Genomic DNA, 26,360 nt, shown 5'->3' with positions numbered 1-26,360 from the left:
GTATGAGTAAGGGGAAAAGGGAAGGGGAGGGTCTGAAGGGGAAGGTGGGCACCACCTAAGATGTGGTGTTACAGTCTGAAATATGTTTAATCTACATCAGGAAATTAAAAGTTAAAGTTTCAGAAGCAGTAAGTAAACACGAACAAAAATAAGTTCTAAAATTATAGGAAACCTAACTTGGGTCCCTAATTCTGCCCCTGAATTTTATATGTCATCAGGCAGTCTTTTTGCTTTGCTTTCTAATGTATAAGTTAGGAACAACACTCATTTACTATGGTAATGTGAAGATATGAGCAGTGACCTTTTGAGGTTTTCATGCACTTTAGTGATATCAAGACCTTTAAAAGCTTGCTTAGTTTTGGAATGCCTTGCTTTTCCCACGTATAACAAATCACCCAACTTATTTCAGTCATTGAATCCTCAGAAAAAGGAGTTTCCAGGGACAAACTCAGTGATCAAACCATTTGAAGGAAAACCTGCAAAAAGGATCCTGATAACTTGCAAATCCCTCAGTTTGAACCTCCAGGCCTGTGTTACTGAAAATGAAAATGACCCTTCAACCAATGTAAGCTTTACTTATTTCCCTGCATTTTTTCTCTTTCTTCTCCTCCCCCGCTTCTTTCTTCTCTCTTTCTGTGTACTTGGTACTTTGGAAGGAGATGGTGAAAGGAAAGCTGTGTACTGTGCACCCTCCCTTGATCTCTGTGGATTGAATAATGAACTTTTCAATAAATGTTTTGAAGCTGATTGTTGGACAAATGAGAAAATTTAGCTTATTCTTCCTTTAAGAAAAAAGGACAGGGAAAAGCTGTCAGTTCATAGTTTTTAGCTAGTTTTCTTCTGAAGCAGAAAATTTTTGAGAACTAGTGTCCTGGCAACTGAACTTTCATACATTACATCTAAGGCATTGATTATTTTTTTTTTTTCATGACTTCTACAGTGAGTGCATATTCAGTATCATGCAATCAATACTTTATGGCAGACTGTAATAACTGTTTAAATGAAGTCATTATAACTGTATCAAGGGCATGAAATAATTCACTAGGGAGGCTGAAAAAGCATAGACTATGCTGCTTATATGTACCTGTCATATGTTGTTCCGTATCTCAAAAATGTTAAGGTTCTGATTTGTGGACAGTTCAGAAGGTGCTATTCTATTATGAGACTGATTTATTTCATCAGAACTATGAAGGGTCATTGAAGGACTTAATTTCCTGGTATTTTATGATAGAAGTGGCTACTGTGCAGGCCATTTAAATGCTCTTGGTTTCAAAACAAAATGGAATATGTGTTTCCCACAGAATGAAACACCCACACATTTGTATTCCACTAGTAAAAATCTTTCATCTACTTAACATTTGTCATCCTTGTGCCACATTTCTGACAATCCCTAGAAAGCCCACCCTCAGTCTTCTCTCTTTTATAATAACTATGAATCTATCTTTTAAAAACACTGTAACATGTTTCTCTGGGGCTCTGTTCATGCACTCTAATATCTGTGACAAATACATTTGTTTTTTATTCTGCAAGTTTCAAAGTCAGCTGTCAATTGCTGTTCTGGGTCATTTTTAACAAAGTACTTTTCAAAGCCCCTGAAACCACATAGTTGGAAAATTAGCTTTGGCAGGGGTGTGTGTGAGCCTGTGTTTTTAATTAATCTTATAATTTTTAAATAATATTGTTTACTTTTTTCTAGCTGCAGGGACCTATTAAAAGAGAGTTTGCCCCCTTACTCTGTTACCTCTATATTATGTTTCTGCTGTTTTCTCCAGGTAGAGCCTTTCTTTGTGAGTGTGGCATTGTATGATGTCAGGGATGGCAGGAAGATCTCTGCTGATTTCCATGTGGATTTGAACCACTCTCTCGTTAGACAGATGATTTCAGGTTCCTCAGTTTCGTTAGAAAATGGCACTGTTGAAGCTACAGACTCAAATGAAATGGAAGAACCACAAATCAAGGGGTTCCCAGAAGAATGGCTGAAATACCCAAAACAGGTATTCCACGTATGACTTGCATGGCTTAGTGACTTGTGTGGCTTATTTTAGGTCTCTAGTATTTTTGTCAGATAATTTATCTCTACTACCAGCGGTTCTTGTGTTCAAGAACATCATTTTGTATCAAGGAGCTTAATATTTGAGCTCCCTGCATAGACTTTAAAACCACTTACATTCAAAATTTTTTAAAAGGTTAGTGTCTGTTATTTAGAGAAACCACCCATGTTTCCTGTCCTCTTTGGGTTAATTTGCTGACCTCTCCCAAACCAGCCAAATAAAATTGCAAGTGACAGCTCAGTGCTATGTTTGTCTTAAAGTACTTCCATGTTTTGCTGTTGCTATAAGCCTTACCCCAAAACCCCATGCATTACCTTTTCTTCTCCATCACTTTCCTGAGCTGCGACTGATCTAGGCCAGCATTTAAGTACTGTCCAAAAGGAATAATAAGGTTAGGTGATGCTAACATGGTCATATTTCATCTTGACTTGAGACTGTCTGTTTGCAAGGTGCTACATTTGCACAAGCTTACTTGGGCACTTGCACAAAGGTTTCATTTTCCATCTGGCTGTATTGAATACGTAGAGATAATAATCATTTCTGACTTTGTTTTGTTACTTTTTTCCATCAACAGGGACCACTAGCAGTATTTCATTTCTCCAGTATTGCTATATATTTTTAACTGTTTTCTCTTTCATCAACAGGCCCTTTTCTCCATAAGTAATCCTCATTCTGAGATTGTATTAGTGGCAAAAATAGAGAAGGTGCTTACAGGAAACATTGCCAGCAGTGCTGAACCTTACATTAAGAATCCTGATTCTTTTAAGGTAGTGTAACAGGAACATATATTCATTGTTTGTCATCTTTAGCCTGTTGGAAGGTGAAGATACTGCAAATTGTCCTCACAAATCTCACCAGGACAAGCTCACAGAAGGCCCACACCTAAGGAAGCAGATGTCCAAGCTCCACTGATGGAATAAATGAAGTACCATATTGTCTGCAACATACAAATCCATTCATGGTGCATTCCTCTGCTAGTTGTCTTAGCAGAGTGCTACTCTCTTTCAGCACAATTTTAGAAATTACAAGTTAGTGCACTTCATATAAAAGCAAAATTGAGGGAAGTGCCTGTTTCTCTCCAAGAGCAGGTTGTGCATCTGCATGGGGTATATTACAGAAAACTGGAATAACAACCATAACTGATGCAGTTCTGACTGAAGGGATGGTGAAGGGCTTTAATTCATCAGTGGCATCATGTTCATCTGTGATGCCTTTGCTGTCCACCCAGCATTCTGTATTCTGTTATAGGCAGTATCAGGTTAAATTATTTTAGGGGCACTCTAACCTCTTCAGCAGAGGAGTACTTGCATGTAGTCAGTGCTGCATTTCAGATATTATAATGATATTGATGAAATAATTAAGATTCTCTTTTTTGTAGTGTGCACAGAAAGTGTTAAAATCCAATAAACAGTTCTGCAGCAAGTTGGGGAAATACCGTATGCCATTTGCGTGGTCAGTGAGGTATGTATTTATTCTTTTTCTAAGTATCTTATAGAGCTTATTTTTCTCTTAGACTTGTATAATTTTATTCTTGTGCACTTTTTGTGCCTGCAGCTAAGCAAAGCTTTCTGCATGATCCAGGACCCCAGAAGATTTATTATTATTATTTCTTCAGCTTTATTATTTCATTGCCATGTTTTTCATAAGGCTGAACATCAGTTACTTTCTCATTAAATGTTACTGTGGTGGAATCTTTTCTTCATGTATGTAGTAAGTTGTCATGTAAGTTGTCAGGGAGTAGCAAAGGTGGCTGTCAGAATATCGGTTTATCATGAGCTTCACCAGTGATTTGGTGCTAAAAATGACCAGAGAGATTTCAAAGTCACAGTTCTCACAAGGATTTCCTACAAGAGTAATTATGGTCTGAAATAGAGTTGCAATGGAAAGCTGCTGATTTCCAAATGTAAACATTTCTTCTCCTCTGTGGCTTCTGTTCTGACCATGGCAGGCCAGGTAATGGAGAGCTGTCTGAAGGTGCAGGGGGGAAGGAGGAGCGAGTATCATGTTGTGGCATTGCCCATGACTGTGAGGGGTAGCCAGGTGGCCAAGAGCTTCTGGTGTGGAGGTATGGAGCACCAGAAGTGCAGTTACCTCTGCTGTGTATAGGAGAAAGCTTGTGATTTTAGAATATGATGCTTAGATGGCAAAGGAGGATAGACACAGTAAAGAATGGCCATTTGAAGAGTTCATTTATTTTTAATGGACATTTTTGTCAATATCCAATAGGGACTTGAGAAGCATGTGCATGATCAAGTGAAAGCTGAGAATGTGTTTTGATAATTGCAAGCTCAAGGATTCTCAATATTTACTACTTCTTTGTAGCCAAAGAACCATTCATCACAATTATATTGATGGGTGTCTCTTGGGTTGACAGACTTTTAGTGTGTAATGGACTGTAGAATAGCAAGAGGTGCAGGTTTGGCATCAGACTGACTTGATGCTTTTTATTAACTCTGTCCTGCCTGTGCTCTGCTGCAGTACCATCAGGGGTGTGCAACTCAGTCATTCCTGTAGCTATCTTTAGAGGACATCATGATTTGAACTAGTTCAGGGTCAGGCCAGTCACTCATTCATGTGGAGGAGGCTAAAGCATTCTTCTGCATCTTCAGCAAATCTTATCTCAGAGTGCTTCCTGCCAAAAAAAAAAAAAAATACAGAAAGGTTTTCTGCTTATTTTGAAAGAACTGCATTTCCCTTTCACAGGGTGTGGGCAGAAGCAGGGTTGGGGCTGTGCTGGTGCTCAGCTGCTGGGCTGTGCATGTGCCATGGCCGCACTGCTCCCAGTTACACAGCACTGGGTCTTCGGCCCAGCATTGGAGCTGCAGGTCTGCACATGCTCTGCCTAAGGGAAGCCTAACAGACATGAAGGAAATTTTAATTCCAACTCTGTAAGGTGGATAGTGTCTTAAATGCCTGCCAAGCTAGGGTGCTCTGAGAAAGTGGTACTTTTCACAAGATTGTCATTTCAGATATTTTATCGTTAAAATACCAGCTGGCAACTCCTGGGCATCTCAGCCATAGTGTTATAACTGGATACATTTATTTTGTAATAACGAGCCACAGTAATCTGGAGTAAGGAATGAAATACGGATTAGATCAAGCTTGACTAATAAATCATTAAACCTACATGTGAGTTTTATGATTTTTAGTACCATGGTATACGATAGCATCAGCTTCCAGTCAGCACAGCCATGTGAGCAGAAGCGTTTTCTGTAGATGGATTGCTCTACTTAACTGCTGCTCATCAAAATGGAGAACGGTACTATTGGGTGAATGTTTGAACAGAGATTTTATTTTTTTAATTCCAAGCAGAAAGGTTAATTGGTGCAGTCTGGAATGTGGCAAAGGACATAAGGCAGAATGAGAGCAATAGGGCTCCATTTGAGAGGAGATTGCTTGGCTGATGCTCAGTGGGAATGGGAAAATCTGGGAGTCTGAGCCATCCTCACTCTAATTTCTGAGACTTTTTGTCAGTGGAAACTCTTGGTTCTAGTCCCATCCTTTCTCAGTTTCAGAGATTACAATACTTTTTTCACTGAGTATTCACCCCAAAATTTTAGGCTTCTTTTTCAGTGTGCAGCCCAGAGTCTTAGAAAATAAAATTGAAAAGATGTCCACATCATACTCTGTTTTTCTTTTCCGTAAGACAGGATCAAATAATTCCTAACTATGTTTTTCTGGCCAATATTTCTGGCTGTACTTTCCCAAATGTAAATGGGAATATATGCTTGCAGTGTTAGCGAATGCATGGTGAGTTCAATATTTTGCAGACTTACTGTTTGTGCATTACAGGGATGGTCTCCACGTGGGCAGAGGACATAACTCATGTTTGTGGACATCCTTCAGTTCCAGTAGGCAGTATTTTTGGATGGCATCCTAATTCAGTGCTTTTCTACCCATACGATTTAAACACTTTCTTCCCATCTGTAGAATTATTACAGAATATATTTTTTTATTTGTTTATCAGCTCTTAACATAAGTCACATTATAAGATAATATAGTTTAAAAATCATTGACCAAATACTCCATATGTATGGACTTGTTGACATCAGTGACGTTGCATTTGTTTAGTTCATTGGGTCAAATTCTGCACTCATTTACATCTGTTTATGTATTGGCATTGCTCAGGACTCTCTTTGGTAAAAGCAAAGTACAGTTCAGCTCTATAAAATGTATTTCTATTTTCAAATCTTGAAAATAGAAGTTTCCACAGGAGGCTATTGCACTACAAGAGGGAAAATGGTTTGACTATGATAAATAGCAAAACCCTGGGTTTGGAAATGTGTTTTTCCAGTTATTTCATTCTGGCGTTAACCACAGTCCTGGTTTTGTGTGGAAACTTTTCCTCCTTAAAGCAGTTACAGATGGTACAGTGCGATTGTTACAAATACATTCAGCAAGCCAAAATCTTGACAGCTGGGTATTGTGCATGTGACTGAAACTCTCCGTTAGCTGCTGCAGCGTCTGGTTTGTTAGCAACGTTCAAAAGCATGATTCAGGGTTCCTCCCTGATGTCTTGCTGGCGTTGGTGGGATCTGGTGTCTCTCTGCTCTCACAGGTACGATTACAGTGTATGTTAGAATTACAGTGTATGTTAGAATTACAGTGTATGTTAGAATTACAGTGTATGTTAGAATTACAGTGTATGTTAGAATTACAGTGTGTCAAATCCATCTTCCCTTCTCATATTGCTGCCAGAACTGCCAAAGTTTACAAATATGAGCCTAAGCTACATATCACAGGTGTGGGGAAACTTCACTCAGATTCATTTTTACACTCTGCGGTTCCTTCAAATATTCTCCACCCTTGTACACTTGACATTTTAGGGCCTAATATTTGAACCCTTCAATGGCTTGTGCAGCTGCTGCTTTGGTTCTCAGCTGGTGTAGGTCCATGTTGCTGAAGGCAGTGAGGCTGCACTGACTTACAGTAGCTGCAGATCTCACAGAGAACTGTGGAGGTGAACAATTTTTCCAGAAATCATAGGCCGCTACCTAAAAAGTAGTGCTTTTAACATTAAATTATGAGCATTCTGTAGTTTTTCTTTACAGTTGTGGACTATTGGCTAACAATGTCAGAATAATGGAATCAAAGGAACACTTTAAATACTGAGGTGATGTTTCAGTTTCTTCAGTGAAACCTGATAATTTATTTTCCCCTAAATTAACACCTTTAGAATCTCTTCAGGATTTTAGTTCTGTGAAATTTTTCTTATTAGAATCTCTCTGGTAAATAAATAGCCAGTAGTAAGGAGTCATCAATACCGTAGACAAATACTGGACTCCTGGATTGTTGTAAATACTTTACTGTATTTTGTTTTCCTCGATATGACAGTTACCATTCTCAAATGCTCCCAGTGTGCTCACTGTGACAAGGAGCACTCTTGCTCCACCTGTGCCCAGCAGCCTGAAAGGATGTAGCAAAATGTCAGATTGGAATTATCTAGTTGCAGACAGAATACACAGAATACTTTATTCTCTGACAGTTCTTCAGCTTCAACGAGTCAGGGAATGGAGACACCAGTACAGTTTGACCAGCAGAGAGCTATCTGTCTTCCCTGAGTGGATAAACATATCTGTTTTTAAGGGTTATCTTGTTTTCAACGGACATCTAAAATGCTCTTGTAGCAGCAAGAGCTTTACATAAATGGAGTATTGTGTGTAACTTGGAGGGATAAAAGTAACTATTTTGTATGAGATCTGGTTCCGTGCCTTTAATTTTGTCCTGGGGGTATTATTTAGGCAGGGATGTGCTGCTGAACAGGTGAGGAGCAGTTCTTGAGGCAGAGCATATGATACCCAGGGAGCACTGATGGTGGGGAGAAGTGTTTCTAGTCAGGAGGACTCTGTAAAGCCTTTCTGACTCCAAAACAGAGGGGCCACAGGGAAGGAGGTGACAGTGACATGACCCTGAGCCTCCCAGGAAGCAGTGTTCAGTGTGCTGATTTTCAGTGAGCTGCTTCCAGCACAGACCTGGCTTTTTTTCCTTTTATACTATGAGGATCCCCAGCACTTTGGTAAGTGCCCCTCCACCCTGCTGTGCTGAGCAGTGGTTTCCTTGCTGTTGGAACTTGCGCTGAAATTGGTTCATAAGCTCCAGCAGTGCCTGGGTTTGCTCAGCATCACCTTGCAGAGCCCACTGGCACAGTGGGAATCACTTGCTGAGTGGTTTAGTCCTCTGTGTTAGTCTGGAGAAGGAAGCACTGCTGAGCCCAAGAAATACAGTTTAACCAATACTGTAATAACTATTAAATCTTGTTAACAGGATTTGTAAAGTAAGTGGTGGCTGCCAGAAATTAGGTCTGATTTCTCTCTCATTTTTGACATGGCTTGTTGGTGTGAACCTTATTCCTTCTAACTGCTGGAAGCAAAAATACTGATAGAAGAGAGTTGATTATTCTCTACAGTTAGAAATAAATGAAATAGTGGTGCTTCTCTCAGTTCATTAAATTAAGGCATGGTGCATTTGTATTTATCCTTGGGATCCTATTCCAAAGGTTTACTCCATTGCTTTGCATCTGGCAACAATTTGTGCTGGCATCAATTCTTCTTCTCACTGGCAGTGGAACAGAGAAGTAAATTAAGGAAGCAAGACTGGCCAAATGATTCACAGAACAGCACTTAGTGTCAAGAACATTTTACTTTTGTTAAGCAATGTTTGTGCGTCCTGCGGTTGAATCCAAGGTTCATTACTTTGGATAGCTGTTACATTATCCAGTCCAGCCAGCGTGTGTGACCCTTGGGGATATACAAAGGGCACTAGAATGTCTTAATTAAAGCCTTCAAGTGTCAATGAGCAGGAATGGAAATACCTGGGAATGTTTTCCCGTGCACACAACAGCCTATACATACTGTTCCCATTTATAGACACGTTTCAGTCTGGCACTTTTTCACTGGTTCACCAAAAATTTAGTTGATACTCCACTACCCTGTTCTGTTAAGGGAAGCAAAGATCCAGCGAGTTGGTGTCATGCTCCGGGAGGACACAGAACAGATTTGCATATGAAGATTCAGTAGAGAACTGTAAATTGGTTCTGCAAAAGCATGTTTCTTTCCATGGTGAAATGTAACGGTTGGGATTTGACATCTTGCTACAATTTCTGCTACTTAAAATTATCATGGTTCTTGGGTGAAACTACCGATAGATGTAATTAGTTCTTCAAAATGCTTCCTTGAAATAAGGAGCCAGTCTCTTTGTTGAAGTGAGGAGTCATGTCCTTGGTGTGCAAGCAAGATTATAAAGCCAGGCTCAGGGGTGGTGGTTCATACCTAGGGATGGTCTCTCTAGGGCTGCCCCAAGGGCTTCCTGAGAGGCTGGAGAAGGCAGCCTTGCAGCCCAGAGGAAGGAGGGTCAGGTGGGAGTGGAGAGCTGGCTCCACTGACATGCTGTACACTTCCAGCTTTCCCAAGGGAGACTTCCCTTCAAAAGGTGGGGGGAAATGGTGTATGCTGAACTTGATGGTGATCTGTCACAACATTAAACCCCATCAATTCCAAACTGTGAGCAGCCACGATGCACCTGAGGTCTGCATCATGACAAATCAAACAAGGCTGTAAGTCCTTGCAGGATGTGCTCATGCAAGGAAACTGTGCTTGCCTTTGCTCCTGCAAATGTACTGCTCAGAAGAGCTTTCTTGTGTAAAACTCTGCAGGGAGCCCTTGAATTTGTGTAGGAGTTTGTATCATAAACTTGCTAAAAGACTACATGACAATTTCAAATATTCAAATATATGTGTGTGTGAGTGTTTCTAAAGGTGTCATTTTTCTTTCTTCATAGACCAGTGTTTAAAGATAATCAGGGAAACATTGACAGAGACTCCCGATTCTCGCCTTTATTCAGGCAAGAAAGTAATAAGATTTCCATGGAAGATTTGATTAAACTAATAGCTGAATACAGAAGGTAAGGAACAGTTTTTAATTTGGTTTGAGAAGGAATAAAAGTTTTTATAAAGCTGTGCAGAATAATTTTTCACAGTGTTTTTTCTTCATTTAACACAGTGTGCTGAAGTGGCCATATTAAATTCCTGTTTTTCACATTAGCTTATTACCTGCCAAAGAGGACTTTCCAGGAAAACTGAAATGTCATTTGGTACATTAGTAAATATTATTATAACCTAAAGATAATGATTCTTTAAATTATCTTCCATCAGGGGAGGTGCAGGTGAAATAACCAACAAGAGAAAATTATCTTAGGGAAAAAAGAATTAAAAAGAGAGGAGAAAAGAAAAACAGCTGTCTTTAATGGTTTCCTCAATTCTTGCTTTTGTTTGTTTGAGTCTCCATGACAAACTGCAGAGTGGACACTGGAAAGAAAAAGCTTCTCCAAATGTTTGACAGTGTGTAAATTAGTGAATAGCTGTTTGGCTGGATAGTCTCTACTCAGGTGTAAATCAGGCTCATTCTAGAGCAGAGTCTTTGTTTATACTGGATAAGTGACATGAGAATTGAACCATTAATTCCTTCTTGACACTTCTACTCTAAATGTGTCATTAGATGATTTAATCTAACTTCTTCTGTTCCATTTAGATAAAATCAGATCATAGAAAGACTGAGTGTCAAGTACAGGGATTGAATTCCTTAATCTCTTGTGCCATTTTACTGTTACTGGTTAGGAAACTTTACTGAAATTCTCACTACTCTTAGTAGGATCACTGCTGGCTTTGTCTGTCTAAAACATATCCTAAGTAAAAGGAATTTAGAGTCACAGTTTTGGCACTTCTCATATTGCTTGGGCACCAGGAAGATGTGTTGGTCCCTTTTCAGCGTGGCTTTTGCAGAAGCTATGATGCTGTGAACTCCTCTTGCCTCAGTGGTTACTGAATTACTTTTAGAGGAAATTTGATTCAGATATTAGAAAGAAAAAGTGGATAAGTTAGTTCTTACAAGGTTTGGTTCATCAGTTTCTTCCTCTTCTACAGAATATGCTTTCACAAGTATTATCACTTGTGAAAAGAAGGCACAAATGAGGCCAAGAAAGAAAACAAAGAAACAAACACAAAACCTAACCACATTTCTTTCCTGTTATTGCACATGATTTGATTTTAATAGCCAATGGGTGTATTCTGAATGTGTTCAGAATATTTATATCTTTAATCAGTGTCTGCTTTTCATTTTAGATTTATTACTATGATGGTTCCCATCTCCCTTGTTCTAGTTTTCTAAAATATTTTCATTTCTGTCATTGCAGAGCAGAGAAGATCAGCAAAATACAGACTATACCTGGCTGTTTGGAGATTGCAGTTGATTGTGTTCCTTTGGAACATCCAAGTATGATTCCACTTTTCATTTAACTATTAAAATTAAATACGACATTATCACAGCCTTTCCAGCCAGAATTGGTGCCTTCACACAGTTGTGGTAGAAGTGTCCATTGTTGTAGAGAAAAATGTACACAGGGAAATGTTCTTGATTTGTTTTCATTTGATTAGGCTATTCTTGGTTTCATTACGTACCTGGGCAGATATACCCCAGCAATGTACAACAAAACGTGCTGAATCTACATGATAAAGGTTCAAGGATCACTTTTTGGTCTTTAAGGGATTAGGCCAAAGAGCTGAGTGGAGTTCTGTAGCTGGAGGTTAATGGCCTTTCACTGTTGATGGGCTGTGATGTTCTTGTCCTCGGTGAATTAGCACATACGGGACATGCAGCATGTTTCAAGAATGCAGAGTAGATGGAGGACTTCATTGTGAGGCCACTCTGGCATCATTGCAGCAACTGCTTAGATTGATTCTTCTAACTGGATCCTTTTATGTCTTTTATGTCTTTTTAAATGTTCTGCTTCAAGGGCCACATTTCTGTGACCCACAGTTGCAAAAAGCTCAGGCCCATTGAATTCCTCTGAAGTCTGTTGTCTTTATACCATCTTCATATGGTATAAGACAAACAAAAGTTTCACTAACATTTCAAAAGCAATTTTTAGTTTTGAAAGTAAAAGTAACTGATAGCTCAGAGTAGGCAAAATGGTCCAATGCAGTTTCAGCCTTGTACTGTTACCTGACTTGGTGTGCACTGTGGCCATGTGAAAGTCTGGCTTTAAAGGAGATACACTAGTAAAGTGCCCACTTCCTGTGGAAAGGCAATGAAAATCATCTTTCTCTAAAGAGTAACAGCTTGAACATTCCTTTTGTATGGGTAAAATTTATCTTACTCTGAATAAGGCTGTAAAATAATTTAAAAACTCTACCAGAAAGCTTCCATGCTGTAGGATTCAGTAAAATCTGCACAAAAACTCCTGACTTCAGCCAGTTCTGAAGGAAGCTTTGAAATGGCAGTAATTGGTTCTAATGCCTCCTTCCCACCCAAAATAAGTCACTCTAGGCTGATGCTGAGATCCTTTATTGCCAAGAAAAGCTGCTGAAAAGGAAGTCGGTCAAGAGTTCGCCAGTACAGTTGTGGCTCTGGGGGCCAACACTACCCTTCACATTGCCATCAATTTGTGTCAGGCAACAGAATTAGATCTTTGCTTTTTGTAAGACTTCAGCTATGGCTACAAGAGCTGGAGCCAGTGGTGCAACAAGGGGTAAGGTTTAACCTGAAACAAAACTTCTGTCTTTTCTGCTGCATGGGAGAAAGCCAAACTCTCATAGCTCTAGCAAAGGGGGAGAGAGGAAAAAGGTGTGTATGAGGGATCACCAGCATCTTTCATCTTCCTCACTACAAATTGATAGGCTTTTTCTGTGGCTATTCTAGGGTTTGAGGAATTAATTTGTGGGCAGGACCTTCAGATAGCTTTTCACAGAAATAGCTTGGGGCATCCCTAAACTGGTGACCCTTCTCAGCTTCTTTTCTGCAAATAGCCCTTGAGTTCTTCATGCTGAAGTCAAATGGCTCACTGATTTAATGGCACAGGGAGGCAGAGTATACAATCTTGGTTTTAATCTCTTTCTGTCTGTGTGATCGAGTGTTTATTTTCATCTTCTGTTTCTTTATCTAATTTCAGTTATCCCAGTTACATCATATACTTAATCTAGTTCTGCACTACTTGCGTCTTTGTTTTGTTTACAGTATTATTAGATCATTGAAAAACTTAAATGAGATATTGAGCTGTAAAATTAATTAGGAACAGCATCACTTCAGAATATTCTGTTTAAACTGCCCATATACCAAGGGTGCTGAAATGCCATAAAATGCCATCAAACACTGTGTCAAAAGAGGTTTCAGAGATGTACTGTTTAACTCAGGTGAGATAAGCCATTTAAGCATGGTGATATACTGTAATTGTTCTGAGGTAGCACGGATGCAATTTAAAGCAGGATTTGACTGATTGCATTTTTATTCTTTGCAAGTTGAGGCAGGATTTTGGTAGTAAGACTGCAAAAACAAACATAATATGTGATGCTTTTCTTTTCTGTTCTTTTGGAGACTGTGTAACTTCATCTTTTATACCAGTCAAGCCCTTTAATGACATAAAGGAGCATCAGCCTACAGTGGAAGTTGAGGAGTTTGTACAGGAATCAACAAAATATTCTCGACCTTACAGAGAATACAAGAACCAAATATACATATATCCAAAGCACCTCAAGTATGACAGCCAAAAATACTTCAACAAGGTACAGTATGTGACCAGTTCAGACCAACGTTGGGTAGTAGTGTCCTGAATGAGCTCTCAATTAAATGAAGTAGTCCTCACAAAAGAGGGGAAACTGGTGATGCAAGTCACTGACTTGGCTTTTGATCTTTCTCTGTTTTTGCAATCATAAAACATTGGTACAATTATATTTAAACGAATCTGTAGATTAATTTTAAATTGTATCAGTGATAAGTGAGATAATGTGGTAATAGCTTTTTCACAATTTTCAGAAGGCCTGTATTTTGATGAAATAATATGTGCAGATAAAACACTCTGGGTATTTGTAGTTCTTAAACGAAACTTGAGTACTACTTGCGTTTTCATGGTAATTGAAAATTAATTAAGGACATGACACAAGTAAGTGTTGATCACTTTAAAATTTTCTTCTACGCAGTCAGTTTGAAACCTGACTTGCATTTGCCCATTCTTCTTGGAAATATTCTTTCTAGTGATATCCCTGTGACTTAAAGGCATTTTAAATGTTGATACACCATCTGCATGTTTCTCCTAGATTTTAAGAAGAGCTTATTATTTGCCTGTGTTTTTACAGGTACTCTGTGTCTGATCTAAGCTTTATTATATTTCTGTGTTTTCAGGCACGGAACATAACAGTGTGCATTGAATTTAAAAGCTCTGACAAAGAAGGAGCAAAGCCACTGAAGGTGAGCCACAACAAGAATATACAGAGAACAGTGTGCCTGAGGTCATTACTTAGAAAATCCAGGAACCAGGGCTATACTAACCCAGAACAGTTAAAGAGTGAATGTTGTCATTCATTCTTTTACATTTGCACTTTGGTTCTTTTTGATCGCAGCTAGTTATAATCATTCCAGCTCACAGTGCCATTTTGCAGTGCTGTCTTTCTGACTGGTGGAGGGAAAGAAGACAAGATTAGAAAACTTCACCATTTTTTGACAGTGCAACTTTCTTGTTCTAAAGTTTTCCATTTACCCTACATTTCTCACTGAGTTCAGGACACTTGACTGAAAAGAGTGAGGTGCCAAATTAGAACCTTAGACCTAAGTTTGCTATTGAGGGTTATTGCATAGTATGGTTGTACTGTAGTTTCCTCACCAATAAATAAAATTGCCATCACTCAAGAGCCTCTGTAAGCAGATTAACTGATGTAGCTTTTGTGATATTGAAGTCAGTAAAGACATTGTATTGTGTATGGAACTGCATGAAAGGAAAGCTGCTTTTGTAAGGCTTTATACAGAAAACTCTGAAATAGGTAACAGTAAGGAACAAGTCTAAGGAGCCTGCAGTCCTTAGGGGAGCATGGGATCTTTTCCTTAAAATCAATGGACTATTACTGGAAATGTGTATTAAAAATTGCAGGTTTGAGCACTTAAAATACATCTCAATATTTGGTCAATGTAATTATCAATCTTCCATTATATTCTTATCAATGTACATGCATATTAGATATACTAAGACTAGTATCATCAGCAGAATTTCACAATGTCATTAAAGCATGTTACTTCTATTAGTGTATTTATGGGAAGCCAGGTGGACCATTATTTACAACGGCAGCCTACACCGCTGTGCTACATCACTCCCAGAATCCTGATTTCTATGATGAGGTCAGTCTGCCTTTTCTTTCTTTACATCTCTGCCAATCCCATATGTTTGCCAATGAGACAGAAAAATTTATATATAAAGAATAATCCTATTACAATTGCTTGTGTTTCTGGATGGGTGTGTGCTATGTAGATTTACATACAATCTCACACTTTGTTTTTCTTTCTTAAATCAACTCAGTGAGTCCTTCTTTTTGTAAGATGTTCTGAGTACAGTTAATATGCTGTAGAATTGGTTAGGAACAGTGTAGCTTTCTAAAATGCATGACTAGAATACATTAAGCATCCAGCTGCATCTCTGAATTTAATAGACACAGTAAACATGCCAATGGAGTCAAATGTCAGAACAAATCCCTCTCTGAGATACAAGACCTGCATTGGGGCATTTTTGTTGATCTAGTGGCCTGCACAGAACGTACAGCTGTGTAGTGGCTGCAGCAAGTCATTTAGCTGGTGCTTTTGAGGATGCAGCTACAGAATAGAGTTCATATGTTGGCATTTGCCAAGTGTTGCTTGCACATGCATCTTTGTTTCACCAACACCAAGTACAGATTCCCTGAGCTTTCTGCAGGCTAACTTAATTCCATGCTTTCGGTGACTAATGTGTTTGATGGCCTGTGAATGTTCTGGATTTTCCACTGCTGCTTTATGTGTAGTGTTAAGGCTGGCAAACAGCATTTGTGTATAGCCAGGATTTTCCAAACAATTGGCTTGATCTTAAAAAAAAATCTTCCTTTTTCAGTAAAAATTTACGTTGATAAAATGGCAGGGGCAAGAGCAGCAGATAATGTGCAACTACATGTGAAGTATTGATTGTAAGATTCATGTTTAGGATCTGAGGCAAAACTTTAAGCATAACATCTTCAGAGATCTTGAACCCACCACTACTCCTTTGCAAGCAGTGTTTTGGATTTTAACATATCTACAAATGTCCTTCATGTGTGGCTAGTGGAGCCATCTGGTTTGGGCAGATTACTTTCAACTTGAACAAAGAGGTGAATTCAGATCTTAACAGCTGATTTGTCTGGAAGAGGTGTGTGCCTGTGTTCCTAGTACAGCAAGTGCAGTCTTGAAAAGTTTGTAGTGTGTTATCAAGAAAGTTGTCTTAATCAACATGTCTGAATGCCCATTTCATATCTATGTTTATGGTATTGGATTCTTAATCACAAGCTGATTTAACACTGGAAGCATTTATCAACAATTTCGAAACCTTTCTTTAATCATAGGTTTAGCCTGGATAAATTTAATAATAGCTCACAAGGGCAAGGGGTCTTTTTAATTAGTTCCTATGATAACATGTTCTGATTACTTTGTATTTTTATTCCAATAGGTTAATAATATCTCAACCTCAAACTTTATAGGGATTTGTGGATGACATTGTATGGTATTTAGGGCTGAGCAGAAATCATAAATAAAAGTTTATTTTAATGTCAGTCTTTGTTACTTGGTCTTTGCCATGAAATTATGATGAAGCAGTAGCAGAGATACTATTTTATCTTTTGGTTTGGTCACGCTGAAAATACGAGAATGGTGATGGCTCTTCATAGCTGCTAGAGTGCACGGGATCACTCTTAAGCAAGGTCCATCACTCTTCAGTTCTGTCCTTTTTCATCTTTTGCTCTTTCATCATAAATGCAAATATTCATCCACAAGACAGGAAAAAAGCTGCTGTAATTAAAAGTGATCGATGATAATCCCAAACAGTTTCAGTAAGCATCTGTTACCTATGCAGACACACATTAGCCTGTAGAGGCAGTCTGTACTTAGAACTCTGTGTCACTCATTTAAACCATCTCTGATGCCTGGTTTAATCAATTTTTAAACTAAAGTGAGGTGTAACATTTTACATTTCAGGTGAAAATTGAACTTCCCACTCAACTCCATAAGAAACACCACATTCTGTTTTCATTTTATCATGTCACCTGTGACATAAATGCAAAAGCTAATGCCAAAAAGAAAGAGGCTCTGGAAACACCAGGTACCTGTAGTAGAATTACTTTCAATTATAAATATAAATTATGTACATTCAAATAAGGATTGCAGAATTTCTGGCTGGATATAATTGTCTTCCTTTGAACTTGAGACGCTTGTTTTTCCAAGGAATCACACTGATATGTTCTTGTGTGTAGTGGGATATGCATGGCTTCCTTTGTTGAAAGATGCCCAGTTAGCTTCCCATGAACACCACGTGCCAGTGGCAAGCAGCCTGCCTCCCAATTACTTGAGCCTTCAAGAATCAACTTGTGGAAAGGTATTAATTAATACTTTCATGTTTTTCAAATGGCCCAGAGCATTTATTTGCCAAGGTTTTACATGAGATCAGATTTGCATTTGCACTTGCCCAGAAGGGCAAATGATAAATAGGATATTGGTTTTAGAATGTTCATGTGCATTATATATGTACCACTGGGCTAAGAATATGGTGCTGATTCAAATATGTGGATGGAAAAAGTGTACTTTATAACTGTGTATTGTACAACATTGTACAATGTTATACCTGACTTCTCAAAAAAGAACTCTTTTCACAAATGTAGCCATATGACATTCATTCTTCAGACATTGTGATCCACTGATCATGATTCATTCTCCAGTTTTGTGATGTGACATAATATTTTCCCACTGATCTTGTCTAGCATGGATTATTTCTGCCTCCTGATGTTTATTATTGTCATTAGGACAGGGTGGGGCAGTGGTCTGGTCCCTTGAAGGATAATGTTCATGGGCTTGTGCTGAAAAGTGGTTTTGTGTTGCAATAATTCTGTGGTGGTCAAAGCACAGTAGCCAGCACAGTTCACACAAGAGGATGTGCAAAGCTATGCAGTAAAAATTTGATTCAGGCTTAAATAAGTAGGAAATAAGTGGGACAATATGGTTTTTGTTTGTTTTAATAGCAGATCGGATGTGAAGTTAAATGGGTAGATGGTGGAAAGCCACTTTTCAAAGTCTCTACTCTTGTTGTATCCACAGTAAATACTCAGGTAAGCCAAATATCTTAGCTCTGTTACCTGCTTATAAACAAAGTGCCAAGGAATGTCTAAAAGATGATTTAAAATCTTGTATTAATTTGTTTCTCTGGCATGTAAAGGTTATTTGAATGTTGAAGGGCAAAATGACAACAATGAAACACACACTTAAAGGAAAAATATAAATTATTCAAGACTGTACCAACAGAAAAATTGTGGACTATCAGTTTAAACACCAACAAAATGAATTGTGAGCACCGGAAAGGAAAAAAAAAATCTGGCCACTGAAATCCCTTAGAATATGAGAAAAAATAATTGCTCACAACACTGAAAGAAGAGTAGTAAAGCTCCTAGAAATAAGTTGTATATAGCAAGCTGTGCTGGCCAATGGGTTGGGATAAATAAGAGGATCTGTCCTTCAGTGTCTTATGTCTAAGGCAGTTGGAACCAAGTGTGTTGTTTGGTGGCACAGGTGACACCTGTAACCCATTCATGAAGCTGAATTCTAATCCTTTCTACAATATAAATTAATGTGAATGTTTATCATTTTAGGATCCATACCTGAATAACTTTTTCCATCAGTGCCAAGAAAGGGAAAAGGATCTATCCCAGCCTCCTACCTCAATCTTTATAAATTCTTGTAAGGTAAAGTAACCTGCAGCACTAAGTGTCCTATAAAATTGTATTTAGGGCTTTTTCTCAGCTGATCCATCACCACACAGCTCTAACCGTGGTATAGACTTACCAAGAGGCAATGGTTTCCATGATAATTCCAATTAGATTTACTTGATGTGTCAGATGCACTACTGGTCACAGTGCTGTCTCCCATCCCTTCTCACTTAGGGCATGGCTGCATCTGCCCCCTCAACTTTGGTAACCCAGCCTATGCCAAGCCTCACATCCCATTAAGGGGTGGTGTAATGTTGCTCTGCTGCTATAGTAATGTCTGTTCCACAGTATTAGCTCTAAAACACCACACATATTACTTTTGTTTATTATTTTCCTTTTAGCAGTCTGTAAAATCCAACAGGTGTTTCAGGGCTTTGATGTTACTGTCTCGTAGGTGCTTTCCCCCTTTCCTTCTTCGTTAATGTTTTTCTGTTTGAATGCACCAGAATTGGATTTTATAAATCTTTTGGGAAAAGAGTTTGGCTTTGATAAGTGAACAATAAGTTCAAATAGATGATGGCAGTTCTCTGGGCAAGTCCCTAAAGGGGACCTGAAACAGGGTTGCTTTGGTTTTAAATACTGTCTTGATTCATGATTAAGGGATGTTATACCTCTATGGAATTAAGTCCTTAACGATTAATTTTTGGGACGCCACTGGGTATATTGAACAAAGTTTAGGAATCCATAAAAGTTTCATAACTTTCTAGGCACTAAGTCAGGTACCTAAACTACCAGAATTGCACTGTAGTTTTCTTGCTGTTTGTAGTTTACCTTTTAAAAATATTTCAGTAACTCTGTGAGAAAATAGGGACAATGTTGTTTGTGACAAGAGATCAACTATGAAATACAACCAGGGGTTAAGTGATCATCCCTGGCGTATTTTGCTTTTATTTATAAATCAGTAATACCTTTAAAGAAATTGTGAAATCATTTGGAAATTACTGAAATGACAAACTAGGCAGAGTTCAAAGGAGGGTTTTTTTAAATTAAAAGCTCAATATCCTCCTTGGTCAGAGAAGATAATGTCAGTCCAGTCAGGTTAGAGTTTTAATACTACTTTTTATCAATGTGCTTTTAACTTAAGTATTTTAGCCATAACAAGTTCAGTTTATCAGATCTCTTATAAAAATAGTTTTCTTAAAAATGTTAGGAAAAGCATGTCTTTAGAATAGTAATTAAGTTATTTTATTGTTCTTACATGTGTATCCTTAGTGAAATATGAAAATTGGGTTTGATTTCTCTTTTTTTTTTTCCCTGAAGTCAGGGTGGAGCAAAATATTGGAATTCTGAAGTTTGGACAGTGCCTAGTTGTGTTGATGGTTGTATTTAAAACAAACTCCGTGGGGAACTAGTCCTATACTTAGTTGTCTTGTTTTCCTACTGCTGTTACACCAGTGGCTGCTCTGCATTTTACCTGCTAAAGCAGGAAAGCAAATAAACAGCTTCCATTGCATGTATTTTCTTTCTCTCTCATTTTCTTTCTTACATCCATTACAGAATTTGCTGCGGATCGAGAAGATCCATGTAATTATGAATTTTCTTCCTGTAGTCCTGAATCAACTCTTCCAGGTTTTGGTGCAAAACAGTGATGATGAAGTTACAACAGCTGTGACCAGGTACCTGAGCATTTTCTGTATGAGGAGAAGAGCTCACTCGAGAGTGCAAATGTAGATGTTAGTCCAATTGTAGGTGCTCTTTAAAAGGCTGACTATGATGTTTAGACTTTAGTAGGTGAGGATGCCTGCTTCCCCCTTAACACAGGGCTCTGCAGATAATGCCTGGAAACACATAGTATCATGTGGCTGACTCTGATACCAACCAGGAAGCCACAGACCATGGTAAGCATGTCTCTGTACCCTGAGGCAATCACAGGTAAATGTCTCATTCTTAAGGAGCTACATGCTTCCTAACAAATCTGAATATCAATTTTGGTTTATGTTTGGATCTGAGGATGTGGAGTTCAACATAGAGAGCTTAGCATCTGACAGCATCCAATGCAGAGTCAAACAACAAGGTCACACCGATCTGGGGCATTTTTTAATTAAAGTAGATCAGTAATAACTGAAGAGTGATGGAAGCATTTTCCAGTGAGCAGGCAAACAACTGGAATGATTTGCTGAGTCTCTCACCCCTCACATAATGAAATTGTCTTTATTGATGCTGTTAATCAGGGCAGCAGGAAAAAAAAATACTGAAGAGATTATTATTTGTCTCTGTAGGACGGCAGAAAGTTGCATTGCCTTCTTTTTGGCCATAGTGGTGTTTTTGTTGTACTTCTGCCAGTAGCTAAACATGGGGACTACAATACAACTCGTAGGAAAAAATGATAACTGTCCTCAGCAACCCTGTTAGACTAATCTGCGCTCAGCATATTTTCTTTCTTTCTTTCTTTCCACAGACTGTTGTTCAGAATTAGTTCCTGAAGAACGATGAATTAGTAAAACTTAAAGGAGCAAGGAAGCAAAGTTCCTCATCTTAGCCTTGGAAAGCTAGAGTTTCAGTGTCCTTTATCAAAGCATCATGGCACCTTGCAGGGCTAAGTCTGGTTTTACCACACCTGGGGACTAGGGTTAGAAGAGCCTTTTTGTGTAAACACATGTGATCTCATCACTGCACGTTGTTTTCAAAGGAAGAGGCAGTTGGACCTTTTTTCAGGACCCCTTCATGGCCAAAAAATCAACTCATGTTAAGACTAGATAGAGAGAATGAAGAATTGTCCCAGGCTAGAATTTCAGTAGTGCAAAAATAAATGCTATAGAAGAACAGCTGTTTAGAAAGTAGATTTAATTATTAGATGGAAAATTGAAGAATGTGAATTTTTTTCATGCTTCAAATTTTGTCTATACACCTGCCTGGCCCAAAAAAAAGAGGGTTGCTCAGTGTTTTTCTGGTGTCTGTGGTAGCTTTTGTGCTGGTAGTGTTGATGTCAGGGGGAATACAAGTCTGCTGTGTGTGACATTCATTGATGTGTCCTATATATACACACACTGTATTTTGTTCTGAATAGCTTGAAGCAGCTTGTGTTGAACATATTTAAAGCAACAACAACAGAATGAGAGCATGAGTCTTGTGTGCTGGGGAGAAAGCATTATTCCTTTTATACTTTCTCATGGTTATTTACTTGTCTGGGGGCCCAGCTGTGTCGTCATTTCTCTGTCTCATCTTTGCCAGAACTCGTTACAAATTCGAGTCAGAATAAAGACTAAAGAATTGGAATGTGCACAACTAATTTTGTCATAGCTTTTGTTTTTTGCTACAAATTTTACTTCTACTAACAGCAAGTAAGTGAGATATATGGAAAATACTGACTTAAAACAATTAGAAAGCTTTTGAGAACAACAATAAGAATTGGCAAAAAACCCTCACATCACCAGGCTATTCAAAATGACTGCTTGTATGTGGACCACAGTCAAGCATATTACTAATCCATTTTATTCACACTTATTATGTATACCCCTGAATTTGAGATACAGTTCACTAACTTTTGACATTTGAGAATCAGTAACTGTTCTTCCTCATTCTTTTAACATAAAAATAAGCTTATAAAACTGCAGTCTTTTCTATATACATTATCATGAAAAACTGAGATCCTAGTTATCAAGAGGAAATTTCATGGTTAAGTTGAAGGAGACTTCTTGCTCAGACTTGTGTTTTCTGAGATGATTCAAGTACAAATTGAAGAGAAAACATTGCTGAAACACTTGTTCTCAAGTAGAACCATCTCTGCTGTTAGTAGAAGCTGAGGTTGTGAGAGTGGGTGCCAGCATGGCCCAGGCAATTTTCTTTCATGTTGCTCATCATCAAGCTGATCTGCAGAAGCTCAGAGCATCTGTGGTTGCACCAGGGGTCCAGTCCCCCCACTGCACAGTAAGGAGAGAGTGTTGTGCTCAGCCCTTTATTCCCAAGTCTTGGGCAGAACCTGAGTCTGAGGTTCTGGGCAAACAGTGCAGGAGAGGGTTAAGCTCGGGGTTGAGCCAGGGCTTGTGTTTGGCTTTGGTAAACAGTCATAAGCAAAGTATCAAAGCTCTACAGAACTACCAAGACTGGAGAGAACCTGACAAAGTAGCATTTGCAGAGAAAGAGGCTTTTGCCTTCTGTTTCATAAATATACTTCACTTCTTCCTATTCCTAATCATTCAAGGTCTGTATAAGCTTTCGTTAATAGTTTTCTCTTGTTGTAATGTCAGTACAGTTTAATCATTAAAACCGAGTGTGTTTTGTTAGATAAATGCACGTATAACAGCACAATCCATGCAAGTGGAGGGCCCGAGCAGTGACTGTATTTTCCCAGTAGGACAGTTTCTGCTCACACCGTTCACATCCCTTGTGGATTATTTCAAGTGAGCTTTCACTAACAGAACAATGTGATGCATCAGATAGACTTTCTCTGCCTTATGATACAAAATAGCTTTTTTTTCTTTTTTTGTCTCCCAGGGTTCTAACTAACATTGTTGCTAAGTGCCATGAAGAACAACTAGAGAACTGCATCAATTCTTACGTGTCGGTAAGATGGATGTTACACTGTTAACCATTTTATGCGAACATTTTTTGTTTTGTTTTTCTGCAAGATTTTTTACTGTTAGTTCTACTTATTTGTAGCTCTCTGCATTTGCCTCATAGCTTTCTGACACTTTTAGGCTGGGTAACTCTGGTAACTGTGGTAGGAGTTGGGTTACTAAATGGGAAAACTGTTTTAATTTCAGCATTGTCAACTGTTGGTTGATACTTCCATGGTATGGATTTACTTTCCTATTTCATGAAAGTATGTATTTACAAGTGATGCATCTCAGCATCTTGGTAGACAAATTTTAATCTCGGGTACTCTGACTTGAGCACAGAGGAGTTTTACTGAGGTCCAGGAGAATTGTTTTCTCAAAAATAGATAACCTTTTTGACATTTAAATGTAGTTAATTGAATGGGTCTTAACACCTCTTCTACTCAATAACTTTCCAAAATTGCAATAGACACCCATTGCAGCTAAAATATTTTGGAAATAACAGCTGATTATTAGGCCACATCAGAAGCTTGCTTTCCCATTTCCAGCAGCAGTCAAAAGCCAGTAACTATTAAACTCTCATCCATCTGTACGGAAACAAATACCAACTTCAGAAATTCTGTTTTGGGAATAGATAAGTTAAGAATTGTGAGTCACTCAGATGCAATAATAAAAATATGAAATTGCACTGATGTAAATAACTGGGCACAGAAGTGTCAAACTGCACAGGGAGAAGCTTCTGGCATCTGCTTTGGAAACAAAGCTGAATATTAATAAGATCTTTTCAAGTAATATTTCTTTCTTTTACATACCTGGTTGAACTGGAATAGTGTTTCATCCCAGCTGATACACTGGCAGAGATCTTGCTTTAGGGAACAAATAATGGATCCCAGCACCAAATTATTAGTTTAAAATGTTGAATAAAACTTATACTAGATTTATGAGCTTGAGCAACTTGATAGATAAATTTCTCTCCTGAGGGGTAGATTTCTAAAAGGAGTATAGTTTCCCCCTTCTCTCGGCTCTAGTGGTTGCTCTACGCCTTTCAGGATGAAACGAAGTTACCAGCTCTGAGTAGCTATTGCCACTGGAAGAAAGGAGCAAGTGAAAGGTGGCCCTGACTACGTGGTGGGTGAAAAACCCTCTGTACTTCCTCTGCTTGCTTATTCTTTTTTTCCCTCTGGTGAAACAACTTGAAAGGCAGTTTAGAGGTGTTAGGGCTCTACTGAAAAAATAAATTATAGCACTGATTTTAAGCTGAAATTCCTCTTGGTTCAAGTTAACCTGAAATCAATGTGAAGTTGTGTTTAAAACTTGGGGTTTGTAGGAGAGCAGAGTTGTGCCATTATTGCTAGGGGGATTAAACTTATGTGAATGTATTGTTCAATTAAGATACTTTGATGGCAAAGATTGTCAGCTGTTAGTAGTGTACAAATAATTTAATTTCTCCTACTGAGAGATTTTAAATTTGTTTTAATGTACATTTTGATAATTTTGATTTTTCCTTTCTTCTTCAGTATGTTTTCAGGACCAAATCCTTTGAAGACAGGACTGTTCATGAGGAGCTGGTCAAGAATATGACTGGTCTTCTGAAGTTAAATGACCAAGTAACAGTGAAACAGGTCTTAAAGGTGAAGAATAGCTTGAATTAGCACACTTGTAATTTTACTACTGGTTTTCTGCCTGAAACTCACTAGTTACATCTCTCTCTTCACTTCCCCCTTGCCTGGATTAGCTTTGCACAAATCACATCCTGCAGTGATTCAACAGAACAGACCTGCTACAGTTTCTCAATATAACACAATTCTCAGAATGGCATGGTTTGCATAGTAAGATTTCTCCTTCCTGTGACAGCTCCCTCTGAGTCAGAAACTAATTCTTAAGCAATATGATGTGAACGATGACTTTCAGGGTACCCTGTTTCAATTTTTATTTGAAAGATGCAGAGAGAATATTCATCTGGAAGTAGGACGTTTATATCTGATTTCACATGCTGCCTTTGATTGACAGTGACCAAAATGAGAATGTTGGAGGTTTCTTGAGGTTTCTTGTATCAAACCATGCCTAAGAAATTCATACATGTGCAAGCCCCATCCCTGAGTCTGTTGGTTATGGTATAAGAGCTAGGGAGTCCAGCTCAGGAGTTGCCAAAGGTTTAGAGTGAACCAGTTCCTGTTTTCTGTGCTGAGCCCCTGGAACAGCAAAAAGGACATCATCCATAATTATTCAAATACATGGCACTTGGGGCCATGTAGAGTTTATCACTGTGCATTACAGAGAAATGCAATTCATCTCTGAGGAATGGCAATGCATTGTAAAATATTTCTGAGATAATGATTTTTCCTAATCTCTTTTTTCCTTCTTTTGAACAGCATTCCTGGTTCTTCTTTGCAGTTACCTTAAAATCAATGGCACAGCACTTGGTTGATACAAACAAAACAAAGGTTTGTTAACCTCTTTTCTACTTGATTTTCAAAGATGCTCTTCATGTACCTGTGCTGGAATCTGAGGATAAGATTTCCCACTTTCCTATAGACTGGATCCTTCCTCTTGGGTTTTATACTCAGAATACATTCATGGGAACTCTTAGGAATATTTTTCTTCTACGTTGAATGACCTGTGGTTTATTGTCATTATTCTTGGCCTGAAAGTATTTCAGATGATACTCTCAAGTGACCATCTATTCTCTCTCTTAGGTTTCTCGAACTCAGAGGTTTCCAGACTTGTTTCAAACTGAGCTGGATACACTTGTGATGGTTGTAGCAGACCATGTTGTTTGGAAGTACAAAGATGCTCTTGAAGAAACCAGAAATGCAAACTACAGCACTGCCAAATTTCTCAAGGTGAGATGTTCTGTCATTACAACATATGCACTTATTTTCCCATACTTAATGCACACTTGAGACTATTCTAGTCTTGTCGAAGAGAATAAAAACAATTGTGGTAGAAAGACTTTGCAAGGAAAAAATGTCAGTATCTGTAGCACCGAGACCCTCAAAAACCTTTACACCTTCTGGCTATTTAGCTCCA

The 26,360-nt window shown here is 38.4% G+C and overlaps 1 protein-coding gene across 10 annotated transcripts in view; it reads left to right on the top strand.

Annotated features, from left to right (window-relative positions):
* The window catches only part of DOCK10 (dedicator of cytokinesis 10), a 146,680-nt gene that overhangs the window by 86,204 nt on the left and 34,116 nt on the right, over nt 1-26,360 (top strand). For 8 of the 10 annotated variants that reach the window (XM_051626315.1, XM_051626324.1, XM_051626317.1 and 5 more), the window contains exons 11-28: nt 410-565; nt 1,773-1,994; nt 2,696-2,818; nt 3,430-3,512; nt 9,828-9,950; nt 11,238-11,317; nt 13,415-13,602; nt 14,219-14,284; nt 15,113-15,205; nt 17,057-17,180; nt 17,332-17,453; nt 18,094-18,180; nt 18,718-18,810; nt 20,332-20,450; nt 23,269-23,338; nt 24,848-24,961; nt 25,703-25,774; nt 26,027-26,173. In XM_051626315.1, coding sequence (XP_051482275.1) covers nt 410-565; nt 1,773-1,994; nt 2,696-2,818; nt 3,430-3,512; nt 9,828-9,950; nt 11,238-11,317; nt 13,415-13,602; nt 14,219-14,284; nt 15,113-15,205; nt 17,057-17,180; nt 17,332-17,453; nt 18,094-18,180; nt 18,718-18,810; nt 20,332-20,450; nt 23,269-23,338; nt 24,848-24,961; nt 25,703-25,774; nt 26,027-26,173 — 2,082 coding nt within the window. The remainder of the gene's footprint in view (nt 1-409; nt 566-1,772; nt 1,995-2,695; nt 2,819-3,429; nt 3,513-9,827; nt 9,951-11,237; nt 11,318-13,414; nt 13,603-14,218; nt 14,285-15,112; nt 15,206-17,056; nt 17,181-17,331; nt 17,454-18,093; nt 18,181-18,717; nt 18,811-20,331; nt 20,451-23,268; nt 23,339-24,847; nt 24,962-25,702; nt 25,775-26,026; nt 26,174-26,360) is intronic. The other 2 variants (XM_051626320.1, XM_051626319.1) reach the window with 2 other exon arrangements.

This window comes from Apus apus, chromosome 8 (assembly GCF_020740795.1).
Source record: "Apus apus isolate bApuApu2 chromosome 8, bApuApu2.pri.cur, whole genome shotgun sequence".
NCBI classification, from domain to species: Eukaryota; Metazoa; Chordata; class Aves; order Apodiformes; family Apodidae; genus Apus; species Apus apus.
The sequence above is the reverse complement of the archived record's forward strand: the minus strand, read 5'-3'. Positions and strand labels throughout refer to the sequence as shown.